Here is a 14,279-nt window from a genome sequence, read left to right as displayed (position 1 = left end):
CACCATAAAGAAGATAATTATTATTTAGATATCAGATCCATATTTATTTTTGAGAGATAGTTTTTTAGGCACTATAGTTGTATTATTTCAGCACTGCATTAGCGTGGAGTTTTATGCTAATTTTGAATAGATGATAGAAGACTAATGAACCTTGATAGACAGCAGGATAGTGGGGCGGTAATACTCTGCATGGAACCTACTAGTCCTGCATTTAGTGTTGAAGCACAGATACACACAATCTCACATCTGGGATTTTCACAAACTCCTTATTCTCTAAAAATGTTTATGCATTTCAGAAATGCTGTGCAAACCGTAAATATCCCTTCGATTTTTCACCCACAAAACCGTTATTTTAACTTTCATAAATATGCACCCCGCTTCAGCTCGGTCCTTAACAAATGACAAGCTGAGCAACTGTTAATATGCTGCTCACTCATGCATGCACAGAATCTTAATTTTAAAAAGCAAGCAGGCCTGTGATATCAGGAGGACAGTCATGGCAGCTGGTCGGTTATGTAGTCAGCTGAAAAAGACTGAAGCCATGTGCTGTTTGTAGAGTGTAGGAATTTATACGGCTATAATTATGGAAGGTATTAAAGGTCTACTATGCAGGGTTTTCCTTAAAAAACAACAAAATCAATGTATCAGAATATTTCTGGTCATCACTCTTTGGGCACAAAGCTACAAAAATACAAGGCACAATGGAAAAAATTAAAATGCAGCGAGGCGAAAAACTCTGTAATCTGGGGTTTGCTTTCCCTTTCTTTGAGCCGGGGAGGAGGGGCCAAGTTTGAGGGTTGTGTTAACAAACTGTAAGTGACTATTCCTGGATAGTATGCCTTTAACGGATATCTAAAATGAGTAATAAATGAGTAATAGATAAAATAATATTTCGAGAAAAAAGGTGCAAATTTACATTTACATTTACATTTAGTCATTTAGCAGACACTTTTATCCAAAGCGACTTACAGGAAGAGTAAAAACAAACAAACAGATTAAAGTGGCAAATCTACAAGAAAAAAAATTGCAGACTTAAGAGGTTTAAAGTGGCAAATCTGCACGAAAAAAGTTGCAGATTTACAAGAAAAAAGTGAAAAAAAAGCAACTTTTTTCCAGTCCACATTCTGGCTGTATGTAATATCCTCCAATATTCTCTAGGGTTGAAATTTGAAATTTGCAAGCATTTCAATGAGTGCCCTATTAAGGGTTAAGTCTTCTAAAATATAGAAAAAATGTGCATCAGGAATCAGAGTCCAATGTGAGGTCTTGAGTTTAATTTCCTTGATGAATTACCTCCATAGTCAGTCAATTTTCAAAATTGCTGCTAATCGTTTGAGCAGTAATAAACTTAATTAACCCTGCGTCCTTGTAGGTGAATAGATAATGAGGTGATGATGATAATCGATGATAAATCCCTGTGAGATGGTGTGTATCTGCTGCAGGACAGTACAAGCCACAGAAACCTTTTCTCCAGTTGCCTTAAAGAATGCAACGAGTGTGTGTGAGCCAGTGTGTGTGTAGGGGAGATCAGAAGAGTTGAGTGTGTCACATGTTTTCTTACTGGCGTTGTTTGAAGGATCTTAGAAGTGGTTGGTAGAAAGTGACGAAGGGTCAAAACATAACATAAGTTGCTGTCTGTGTGTGTTTCTTCTGTTTCAGTCTGCACTTTAAAACTTTTACTGCATCACACTCTGGTTGTGGATACACAAGCTTTACTGATGGTGTTTCTGGTCCTACGTTGCCACCGTGTTACTATTTTTATAAATGTTCAGCATTGTCCTGTCAGATCGTTATTGATGTTGTCATACGATAGTTTTGCTAAATCGTTGCAGACTGAATGTAAAGTGAAAGTGGTGCTTCGGATGAATCCTTCTGTCTTTTATTTCTTTGGGTTTGTTCTCAGTTTTTTAAAGCTGAATTGTTGCTTTAATGGAAAGTACTGGAAGGTTGCCTTTCTACTCTTCTCAGTAAAACAGCGGTTAGAAGGAATAGTATGCAATCTACTTTAGGAAACCACCAAAATGGCCAATATTATTATTATTATTATTATTATTATAACCTTTGCTTCTGAGGTTATGTTTTTTGGTTTGGTTTATTTGTTTTTCAGCAGGATTACAGAAAAACTATTGGTCCAATTTTCATGAAACTTTGTTGAAAGGTGAAGCATGGGCCAAGGAAGAACCCATTTGGAGCAGGTCCAAATCACAGGGCGGATACAGTCATTATTTTGCACGTGTGTTAACACACGTGAGGCCATTTTTGCTGCATTCATATGTCGTCACAGTGAGTTCCCAAATGGAGAAATTCCGTGAACATCCCATTAATTCGCTTTAACACTTTAAAAAGTTTGGCAAAGTTTTGGTACTCTTCGCTTGGCTCACATGATCCTTTTCCTTTGCTGTTGTGCCATTGTCACGGAAATACTGTAAAACAGTTATCAAGTTGTTGTTTAAAAGCTCTGAGCAATAAAATACAACACATCTTCTTTGTAGCGTCCATAATGTTTCCACATCACGCCTTAAAGGGGCTTATAGAACCTGATAATGTAATAAATTCCCGATAATGTAATAAAAATCTGCACTTGAGTCCATTGAAAATGTAATAAAACCTGATAATGTAATAACTTCCCGATAATGTAATACACTTTTTACCAATAATGTAATAAAGTATAACACCAAGCACCTTTAGACTTCAAGAAGCTGTTGAATGCATTCGTTGTCATGGATACCTCGTTTGTGAAAAACGGATGAACAGGTCAAAAGTTAATAAACATTCAACTTTGACCTGTTGGTGGCGCTAGAGCTCTTGAGCTAGAGTTGATACACAGTATCACCACTTGAACCCAAGTAATGGGTGGTCTGCTGTTAAATTATTACAATATTGGGGAATTATTACATTATCAGGACTTGCGAAATGAAGGCTAACCTGATAATGTAATAACCTCCCATTAATGTTATACTTTATTACATTATTGGTAAAAAAGTGTATTACATTATTGGGAAATGCAGTGTATTACATTATTGGGAAATGCACTTTATTACATTATCGGGAACTTATTACATTATCAGGTTCTACACCACTTTAAGAACATGAATAGGAATGTCACTCTGAACTCTAAATTTGATGCATTCTGTTTTTGTTTTATTCTAGATTTTACAGTGTCCCAACTTTCTGGGAATTGTATTTAGGATATAGTGTGGTAATGATGTTCTGAACAGAGAGGGAAGCCCTGCCTCCTCCATGTGTGTTTTAATCTGAGTTTTTCTGTTCATTGCTGACAACAAACAACAACTCGCTCTAAATTCAGAGCAAAGTCGGAAGAACAACTTCCCAACATGGGAAATGGGACCATCAGAGGAGAAGATGAATGGCCTTGGCGGAGGTCTGCACTCTCTGAGAGCCATTCTAGTAATATTTTATTTATCATTTTTATTTTAGCAGGCTTGTGGTAGTTGTTGCCAGAAGGCCAAGGGGCTGGGGATTTGAGATAAAACTGTCTTTACTTAACAAAATAATGGGAATAATTTGGTCATGTTGGTGGTTTACTCACATCAGAATATTCATCCAGTTAGTATTCACTGAGAACTTTATCGGACCTACAATAACTTGATGTAGACAGAGGTTTTAGTTTGTTGTTCTGAATCATATCGTCTGCATTGTTTGAAATGGAGTCAGTCATTTTTTTGCCTTATAAGAGCGTTGTGAAGACTTTTGGTTCAAACAGTAAAAGCCACAGTGTGTTACTCTGCTGAAACCCTTTATTACACGACTTATCTCTCTATGTAGGGTTGTCTTTCTGTCTGTGAATATACTTTGATGTCAGGGAGGAAGTGTGCTCTCTGCTGCAGGACACATGCCACTGCACACACAGCTTTTATAAACACTAATCCACATTCTTCAGTCAAACCTCTACACTACACTTTATTGCCGTGTCTTATATGATCTGTCCTCTGTATAGTGAGCTACGTTGGTCACATCAGGATCACATTACGCATCCATTCCTGATTCTGCTGCTCGTGACGACGATAGAAAAACACAGATCAATGAAGTGCACTATCTCGGAGAGGTCATGGGTCGTGTTATAACCAGTATTTACTGTCAGATGTAGTACTGTATCATTACAACTGTATGCAACTACCAGTGGCATGTTCGTCATGTAAACTCTAATGTGTCAGAGCTGGGAAACACACGCCAGGGGAGTCAAAACCAGACTTAAACGTGTTGTACCAAAGTGAGTATTCAACTCTCTGTTTATCTGTGGAGGGGTTCTTATGATTAGTGTAACCTTAAATACCCCTGTGTGTGTCGTATGTGTGTTGTGTGTGTGTGTGTGCACACTGGTTATTGTGTATGAGAGTGTGTTTCTGTGTGAGTGTGACAGTGTGTTTCTCTCCCTGTCTCTGTCTGTCTGATTGGGGTTTGGATTTTCTCTTGTTATGCACTGCATGATATTGCTGTTATGATTTGCACTTTAATGAGTATTTATTGAAAAACAATAAACAAACATATAAAAGAAAAACCTTCCTGTCCTAAAGGCTTTGTCAGCATTACACACAGACCCATCACAGAGGATTAGTTTTGTGGTTTTTTTTCTTTCATTTCCAGTCAAAAAAGCACCCTTAGATGTCAACAACAGTATTTTACATGAAAACGACCTCGGGTGATCATCACTTTGTCTTTCTGTAACACTTACTATTCTTCAGCTTGAGGGAAAGTCGTAGAAGGAAAGGCGGCGAATAAAAGTGACACCTGCCACACATCCGCTCCATAAAAATTAAAAGAAAGAAAATAAAGTTTATGGATGATGCTTCTCTCCAGAAGGTGCAACTACGACCATAAAATTTGTACATTTTATATATGAGATTACGCTCTGTGTTGTTTATTGGTATGCCATTAAAGATAATTATTTTACCTAATATGGTAAAAGCTTGGCATTTAAATACGATGACAAGAGCAGTTACATAAGCAATTGCAAAATCTATAATGATCTTTCACAAAATAATCAAGGTAAATAAAAGTAGAAAAAGATGCTCATATACAAAAAAAAAACACAATAATACAAACATTTGTAAAAACTGAACAACAAACAGGTAAATATTGGAGTTGGAGGAGGAAACTGTTAATCAGAGTTTTATAAATGTAAGGCTTCTATCGTGATATAGAGGTAATTATATCTTGATAACTATATCTAATACAGTATAGTAAGTCCACAAATAAATAGTCTGTGAATTAACTGCATGGTAAAGCCTATTTTGTAAACTCCATACATGTGCAAAGATCAGAACATTAAGCTTCGCCCAAATCACAAAAATATTGCTGTAACACAGTTCAGCAGCTGTTTTTTTATCGTTTTTTTCTATCACAATGATAAAAACTGAATAAAATATATATGATAGACATTTTCCGGTAACGCTTTATAATAAGGTCCTTAATAACCATTAATTAACAAGTAATAAGGCATTGTTCTCGCTTTAGATCTGGTAGTTGCAAAAAGCATAGTTAACTTATAGTTTACTTATAATAGATGAGCAATAAAGTATATATTTATATCAATAAGCAAACAAAATAAGATTAATAAAGGCATGGCAAAGACATAATGGGTGGGTCATGGCTGTTTGTAATGCCATTATTAACACTTATATAAGCTTATAAACACACAATAATGTTAATAAGCATCTTGTAAGGACTTACAAGGGCCTTATTACTTGTTAATTAATGGTTATTATAAGGACCTTAATATAAAGCGTTACCCATTTTCCTATTGTTTTGACAATATACGTCATCATAATGCCCAACCCCAGCATGCAGTATAGAATTATAAAAAAAAATTAAATCACATCACTTGTGGGGTAGAGCTGGCCACACACAGGGTTTATAATTATTTCTGATGACCAGACCCAAACTCCGTTAAGACTTTGGTCATTTCTATCAGCTATAATGCTATTCAATCCTTTGCTACCAACACTGTAAACTGGTAACAGGTAAACTAATGTCAAAACCCCGGTGGATTGGAGGTTGATCCTGAGAAGAACTACAGATTACTGGAGCATGGATGAAAAGGATTAGAAAACAATTCCCCCTCTCTCCACTGCCGGTGTTTCTCCTCAGGATGGTGTCTCAACCTTTCCATTGTCCTTCTCTTATTTCCACCAATTTAAAGGCACAATAAGTAGGAAGAATTGACCGTTTCAGGCACCAAATGCACTTGGAACAAGCTTTTTTCAGCTTGCTATTTCACCTTAGTATGTAAATTTGCAATTTCTTTTGGTTATGTGTTTGCCATTTTCTAGTGGATGTTTATGATCTGGCACCTGGTCTGAGGGCTACACACCCAGTGCCCAAAGACTGACACCCACAAAGAGAAAATACAGGCAGGGGGCACTTTTTCTGCAAATACAGACATCACTTCTAGTGGGTTATACGTGTTGACTGAGAGGGATTATATTTGTTTGAGTCTGTTTTTGTTTTTAAGAAATCCTACTTATTGTGCCTTATATATATATATTTGTGGTGTGAAATTTTCCCTGCAAAAGCCTCCAGGGTGTGTTTGTGTCTGCAACAGTTTGTAAGTCCTCTCCTGGAATCAGCAGGTCCAAGGTTTAAAAAGTCACTCAGAGTCACCAGGATAACTGTTCTAGTCTGGTTTTTCACTGAGGCTTAACAAAAAAAAAATGTTTAAAGAGTTCTAGCGGCTGAGATGGTGTCGAGAAATCTCACTCCTCTTCATCATCATCATCATACTGATCCATAAATGCATTCACCAGGTAAATAAGGTCATAGTCAAGAAGATGAAGATACTGTCACAGTATTATGTGACTAGCACGGGTCACAGTGTGAAGAATAACAATGTAGACGAATCTTATTTCCTCTGCCTGGCTGCTGTTTATCCGGCTGAAACAAACAGGAAACACACGTCAGTATGTAACATGCATATTGATGAGTGATGAAGAGAGTCCAGGTGAGTCAAACTTACCTTATTTTATGATAATTACTCCACAGTCAAGTCAGCATACAGGGGAGGAGGAGGTAAAATGAGCGTTTCCACTTCCGGAGGTGAATTAACTTCAGGCCTTTGAAAAAAACAACAAAGCAAACCAAATTGAAATTACTCAACATTTTCTCTACAACCGTCCATTCTCCTTTGTTGTCTGGAAACTGTTGCACATTTTGTAACCAGCACGGACTAAAAAGAGTGACCTCATTTTGACAGTGAATAAGACACCATCGCAGGGAAAAACCAACTCGTTCGCCTACCAAGACACAAGCCCACTAAACTTCCTGATAGTAGAGGAGTAGATTCCACGTCTGTCTCTCTGTCTCGGGACACAAAAAGACTAAAACTCTCACTCTTTTCAAGCCCTGCAACACTTTCCATGCAAAAAGGACATGTCTGTCTACAGGTTGCACAACATGTTCTGAATTTTTCTTTGTGTGTGTGTGTGTGTGTGCGTGTGTGTTATTAGCATACTTACAAGGGAGCTGCTGCTTCCTCCTTCACAGGTTCAGGACCTGAGTTTTTGAAACAGAGTAGTGTGGTGTTCAGTTTCAAAAATCTATTTATCAAACACATGAAACGCTTTATGCTTTTCAATGATGAAATTGATACTATAATACTATCAACTTTATAAAAATGGAATAATCATCTTGCGCACCATTTTACATATTGTTAGCCTCATAGCATAATTGCCTCATTTTTTGGCCAAATTGTGATATCTGCCTAACTTTACTCTCCTACCACTGCTGCATCTTTCTGCCTTATTGCCTATGTTCTCCCTATCAGAACACTTGTTAGAGTCCAAAATCACTTTCTGCCTTAGTCATCTCTTTGACTCAGGCATTTTTGCCGCTACATACAAACCAAACTACATTATTTCTATGTAAGAGAAAAATTGCCTTAGTCAGGGCATAATCTGCCTAAGTCACTTTTATCTGTTATGAAAACGATGTGTTTAATTTTTTATGCAAACTTGTCCACACTTCTATTTGAACTTACTGTTACAATATCAATTAAAAATACCAATGGGCTTACTAAAAAATTTGTTTTTTCTTGTTTTCCGAAAACGTTCAAATATGACTTAGGCAAATATGCTATGATGCTAACGATATATCATTTATATCACACCATATACTTTTTAAAATGTCAGACATCACTTGTGCATTTCCATACAAGACTTCTATCTAGTTTTTTGTAGATTTTAGATTTTTCAGGCATCACTTACTTGTCTCTGGTTCACTGCTGCTGTACAAGAAAAGAAGGAAATGCAAAAATTGAAATCACATTATCTGTGTGTATGTTAGAGTGAGATAATGTGCGTGTGTGTTTAGAGCAGGTGCAGAGGTTTATGCACCGTGCCTACCTGGCAGCTGGCTCTGCAGGTTTTGGCGAATGGAAAAATGTGGCCAACTTCTGAAGTGCCTCATGTCTTGCTCTGATCAAAACACAAGTATACATGTATTTATACTGTATATTCACACTCTACTGTATAAATATATGCATGTGTGTATGTGTGTGAACTCACTGGGCATGGGTGCCATCTGCGCTGATGTCACTTTGACTGTGCTGGTGGTTTATGCTCAGGTCTTGTAAGTTGTTTCCTGAGAAAATAAATAAATTCCACAGATGAATATAATATCAACAACATTAGTCATACCATAATCACCAGGTGTTGTTACTGAAGTCACCAAACCTTCGGCTCGCCCTGACACACTTCTTCCTGTTTACACAAACAACCTGCTCACCTAGTGATGCAGTGAGTCACCAGGTGAAGTATGCACACAGGACTGAGAGGTCAGGGAGTCTTTAAAGGCACAATGAGTAGCGTTTTCCATTTGAAAACAATGCATAGATTGAGAATAGTCTCTCTCAATTATCAGGTATGATCCACTAGAAGTGTGTGGTGATGTCTGTACCTGCAGAGACTCTGTCCTCTGACTCTATGTTCTCTTTAAATGTTGTCGTGTTCAGGAACTGTGTGGGCGTGGCCTGGCTGGCACTTAAATCAGTGTTATCTGAGTCGGAAGCTGGACACAAATATCATGCCTATTATGCTGGGCTTACACAAAACAAATTTCACAGTCCCAGACTAAAAACTGGAAGTCTTTAGTGAATCTAGGAGTTTTACTGGAGTCACGGCGCTCCCGCCATCTCCATGGTTAAGTCGAAGTAAAACCACTTCCACAGGAAAAAGTAACATCACAATAATGTTAGTAAGCTCAGTCCTAAATAAAAAATATAGTGATGTCATATATTTACAGCCACAAGCGGGATTTTTGGGGGCGCTGTTTCTTAGTAAAGAGAAAAGTAAGGAGACCCAGTAAAAATGTATAAATAAATGTATACATAAATAAGTAATAAATAATTGATGATTAATGTATGATTAACTAAATGAAAGTTGATAGAGCTGATAAATATAATTATTCAATTAAACATATTATAATTAAATAGTACATAAATGTATATCATGAATTCATTACTGTTACTATAAAAAACCTTTACTGTAAAATAGTCAACTTTTCATGTCAGAAAAACAGAAACCTCTTTTCAGCTTTGTGAGGGGAATTTTGTGGCGTCTTCTCCTCTTGTTGTTGTTGTTGTTTTTTTCAATACAAACCACTGCACACACTAGAGCAGCTGGAGCCAAAAGCTGCTTCTCCTGCTAAAAGAATCTAGTTGTAGTCTTGTAAATAGTTTCCCTGCAAGATTCACCGTCTGTCTAAAATCTCAGTCTGAGACTAAAAACTCTTAACACTTGACTTTAGATGTGAGCAGGTGTGAGCTGATAGGTTCCCGGGAGTCTTTTCCAAATCTTTTCAAAGTCTTCTGGTGTATAGGTAGCATTAGTTAACAAGACCGAAGACATCTGAACTCCCTGGATATTTGTCTTTGAGTCGTGGAGGAGAGGCTTACATTGAATGTTGTGTTTAGACACCACAACAGACAAATCCTACTCATTGTGCCCTTATATAATGCTTACAACTGGAATGAATCAGGATTATTTTAGTCATTGACAAAATCAGACAAAATAAATATATTATAGTGCAATATAAAAAAGTTATATTGATGGATTTCTTTTTGCACCTATTATTACTCTTTAATAATAGATAATGATGCTCGAGAAACGATCCTCGACGGAATGAAGGAAGTCTAGTGAGTTAATTAGTTACTGGCTGCCTGCAACCTGTTTGTTTGTTATTTTTGGTAATTTAGATAAGCAGTTCCTGTTTGCAGTGTACTGGATGCACAGACAGCTGTCACTGGACATGATTTTAAGGTAAGCTTTCTGTCTTTTTTAGGGCTTTATTTTCGCACCATGCAAAACTTTAAAATATGTAACGCACTATGCAAAAGTCCTGGGCAAGTGTCGAGAAAAGGGTGGTCACACCAAATATTGATTTGATTTAGATTTTTCTTCTGTTCACTCACTTTGCATTTTGTTAATTGATAAAAATAAATTATTAACCTTTCTATTTTTGAAAGCATTCTTATTTTACAGTATAGTACTGTATATCTGTGTGTTTGGATTTGACTGAGTTAGAAGTAAGTTTTAAAGTCCCATAATTGTCTCCATGAGCTGCGTGTCACAGCCGCTGCTGCTCAGACTGCTGACTGTGTTAATAAATGGGTCAAAAACTGCAATAAATAACCGCCTGTTGCTTTAAGAATGTCAGCGTGCACCTGTCCCTTTCACCTTCCTACCTCATTTCTCTCCACATCAGGCATGCCTCACAGTTTGTAAAACCCCTGATTTAGTCTGATTTGAGAGTGAGCTCAGAGGAAAAGCTCAGTTTTACCCTTCTTTTATTTGTTATTTACAGAAACAATCTGTGACACACAGCCCAGTTTTGATATGTCACAAAAGAGAAGAGTTGTAGAACCTGATAATGCAATATATTCCCAATAATGTAATAAAAATCTGCAATTGAGTCCATTGAAAATGTAATAAAACCTGATAATGTAATAAAGTGCATTTCCCAATAATGTAATACACTTTTTACCAATAATGTAATAAAGTATAACATTAATGGGAGGTTATTACATTTTCAGGTTAGCCTTCATTTAGCAAGTCCTGATAATTTAATAATTCCCCAATAATAATTGTAATAATTTATTAACTTTTGACCCGTTCATCCGTTTTTCACAAACGAGGTATCACTGGAACCCTTGGGCCAATCCGTGCTCAATGGGGGTTTTCAGCCATATTGGATTTTCTGCTATCTTTGATTTGATCAAAAACCTTCCATTAATGTTATACTTTATTACATTATTGGTAAAAAGTGTATTACATTATTGGGAAATGCACTTTATTACATTATCAGGAATGTATTACATTATCAGGTTCTACAATAGTGTTTGCATGAACTGGTGTGGAGGTTATAATCTCGGCTACAGTGTCGTTTCGTCAGAAGTTAGTGCTTAAGATGCTGGTGAGTGGATACTACACTTGTGTAAACCAATTATCAACTGATCTGACCTAAAAATCAGGATCTTATAGTAACACTTGTCTATTGTATCTTCACACTTTCATCAAGATAACACATGGAGGAGACACAACATGACAAATACTGTAAATATTTGTCTCACACACTTGCTGAAAAAAGTCTGTTTGGAATTTCTTACCCATATCTGGCATCGAAAGAGTCCTGGTGTGGCTCCTGCAGAGGAAAAGACATGCACAAGACAAGGCATTAGTCTTAAGAAAAATTACTGGTAACACTTTACAATAACCAACTAAGTGATGTTTATAGATGGTTTATAGACCAATTATTAGCCATTTACAAAGTGCTATACATATTTAATCTTTAAATATTTTCAACCGATTTCTTAAAGGTATATGAATCATTTCAAAATCATTAACAATATGGTGTTTAAAATGTTATAATGAGTGCAACTAAAACTATTGATAAACTATTAATTATAATTTATTGATTTGTTAATGGTAAATTAATTATAAACTTACATTAATATACCATCTATTTGCCATTTATAAATTATCTAGTTAGTTAAGCATTAATAAATTATGTATTGACCATTCTAAATGCCCTATATACGGTTTATGAATGATGATTAAACATCAATAAACTATCTGTTTACCATTTATAAATGATGGTTATTGTAAAGTGTTATCAAGATACTTTGCCCCTGATGACTAATCAGAGATTACTTTTAATGTCAGTGATAGGTCTAAAAATAAAGTGTTAATACTGAACATTTCTATGCAGATTTAGACTAACTAACATTTACCTACATTTGTGTATCTACAGTGTCGGGAGCAGGAGAATGAAGTTCTTCATCATCAGCGGTCCACTCCTCACTGTCGTCTGTGACTGAAGGCATCAATATCAAACAGATGTAGAAAAATTTAACATTTGATGGTATTATTAGGATTAAGAACAGAAAAATTGCAACTGCTCACAATTTATGAGGTCAATAAGTATCAAACGGGGGTTCTTATGTATAAAGTAATTTGCCTTCCTGCATCTTTACCTAACTTTTTTCATAGTTACTTTGAGTTTAATTCTCATTATCATGCACATCTTACAAGAAGAAAGAATGATTTACATATTCCTTTCTGTAGGAACTCTTTTGCCAAATTCTCATTTGTTTATCAAGGTGCTGTGGAATGACATAAAAAAATCTAACAGAATCATGTTCCTCTTAAAATACTTTTAAGACCAAGCTCAAAAAATCCCTACAGATGTTCTACACCTTTGTATTTGTTTTGTCTATATTTTGTTTATATTTTTTATTTTCATCTAGCTATGTAATTTAAGTAAAGTATAGTTACTTATAGGTTTAAGAGGGAGGGTCGCGTATAAGCCCTTTGGGCTTTTTGATCTTTCCTGCATTTTCTTTAACTGTTTCTTGTACTGTTATTTCCTTATGATTGTATGTTTTTTTTAAGTGCAAACAACAATAAAAAAAATAAAAAAATAAAAAAAAAATACTTACAGCTCTCTGCTGATAATGGATAGTGGTTTGAGGCCCTGAGGAAAGAAAAAGAGCTATAAATCATACTTTTAACTTACCAGTGTTATGAATAAGATTAGATTAGATTCAACTTTATTGTCATTGCACATGTCACAAGTACAAAGCAACGAAATGCAGATAGCATCTAACCAGAGGTGCATTAAGCAGTAATTGTGAATCATATTGCAAAATATACAGGAATGAATTGAATAAAAATGCAGTATATATAGGTATAGATTATATAATAAATAATAAAAATAAATAAATGCAGATCTAACTGTACATTAGTGCAATTAGATATAGATATATATATATATATACATACATACATATACACACATATAAACATACATACACACATATATAAGCTGCCCACTGTGCACACATACCTGCTCCCCGTGCTGGTGACCTCCTCCTCTGGAACATTGTTGTTGTTGACGTTGCTCTTGCGGGTGATGGCAGCCTTCTTTCCCAGCTCCAACATCTCCTTGATGTCCAGCTCCACATGATCCACTGCGATATACCCGTCTGCAACACTCACACAGTCAGTGCTGGGACCCACGTTCAAAAGCTACACTTCAATAGTTAGCTATGTATACTGCAGAGCCTACAGAGCCTAAGTGCAGTAACTACACAAAGGGTAAAACTGAGAAAAACGGCTTTAAAGTTTTTTAACGTTTTTTTACGGGCCAGCCAAATTGGTTATAAGTAGGTAAGTGATATGACACTTATTTCTATATGTATTGATGATGTAATTTTTATGATAAAAATCATGATAATTTATTTGACCTTTGACCACAAAAATGTAGTTACGACACTCGTATTTTGCTGTAAAAGGTTCTAATGGTAATGCTTAAACAGAGTGCAGTAACTACAATGTTGTTGTCTTCTTTCAGCTTTTATATTTTGTTTTCAGTGAATAAACATTTTCAAATTGATTTTGTTATAAATGTATTTAAAAGTGTTTAACAACTCTATTCAAAGATTTGTCTATTTTAGACTTAAAATCATAACGCAGTGGTTCGCAAACTGGGGGGCGTGACCCCCAAGGGGGGGCCCAGGGTTATAAAAGGGGGGGTGTGGCAAGGCTAAATTGAAATAATTTTCATTGTTCTGCAATGCTGGTAAAAGCTAAATCAGATCATGACTCTCCAAATATTACAAATACAAAAAACAAAGATGAAAAATATGACAAGACCATTCTTGTTGGTTGTGCGTGTGTGTGTGTACTTAATCACAATCTAGATAATAATTTCCCTATCAAATAAACTTATAATTTCTATTATTCTTGTCTTCACTATTTCATGAAGAA

At 35.8% G+C, this 14,279-nt stretch overlaps 1 protein-coding gene across 1 annotated transcript; it reads right to left on the bottom strand.

Annotated features, from left to right (window-relative positions):
* Positions 1-5,688: 5,688 nt before the first annotated feature.
* Positions 5,689-13,398, bottom strand: LOC131977496 (uncharacterized). The gene is made up of 10 exons (XM_059340824.1): positions 13,357-13,398; positions 12,950-12,984; positions 12,246-12,324; positions 11,618-11,652; positions 8,520-8,595; positions 8,358-8,429; positions 8,220-8,239; positions 7,473-7,509; positions 6,974-7,070; positions 5,689-6,891 (listed from the first exon to the last, which is right to left on the bottom strand). Coding segments are annotated over exons 3-9 (324 nt in total). The 5' UTR covers positions 12,248-12,324; positions 12,950-12,984; positions 13,357-13,398; the 3' UTR covers positions 5,689-6,891; positions 6,974-6,988.
* Positions 13,399-14,279: the final 881 nt, after the last annotated feature.

This window comes from Centropristis striata, chromosome 9, assembly GCF_030273125.1.
Source record: "Centropristis striata isolate RG_2023a ecotype Rhode Island chromosome 9, C.striata_1.0, whole genome shotgun sequence".
Lineage (NCBI taxonomy): Eukaryota > Metazoa > Chordata > Actinopteri > Perciformes > Serranidae > Centropristis > Centropristis striata.
This window is presented reverse-complemented; position numbering and strand designations above follow the sequence as displayed.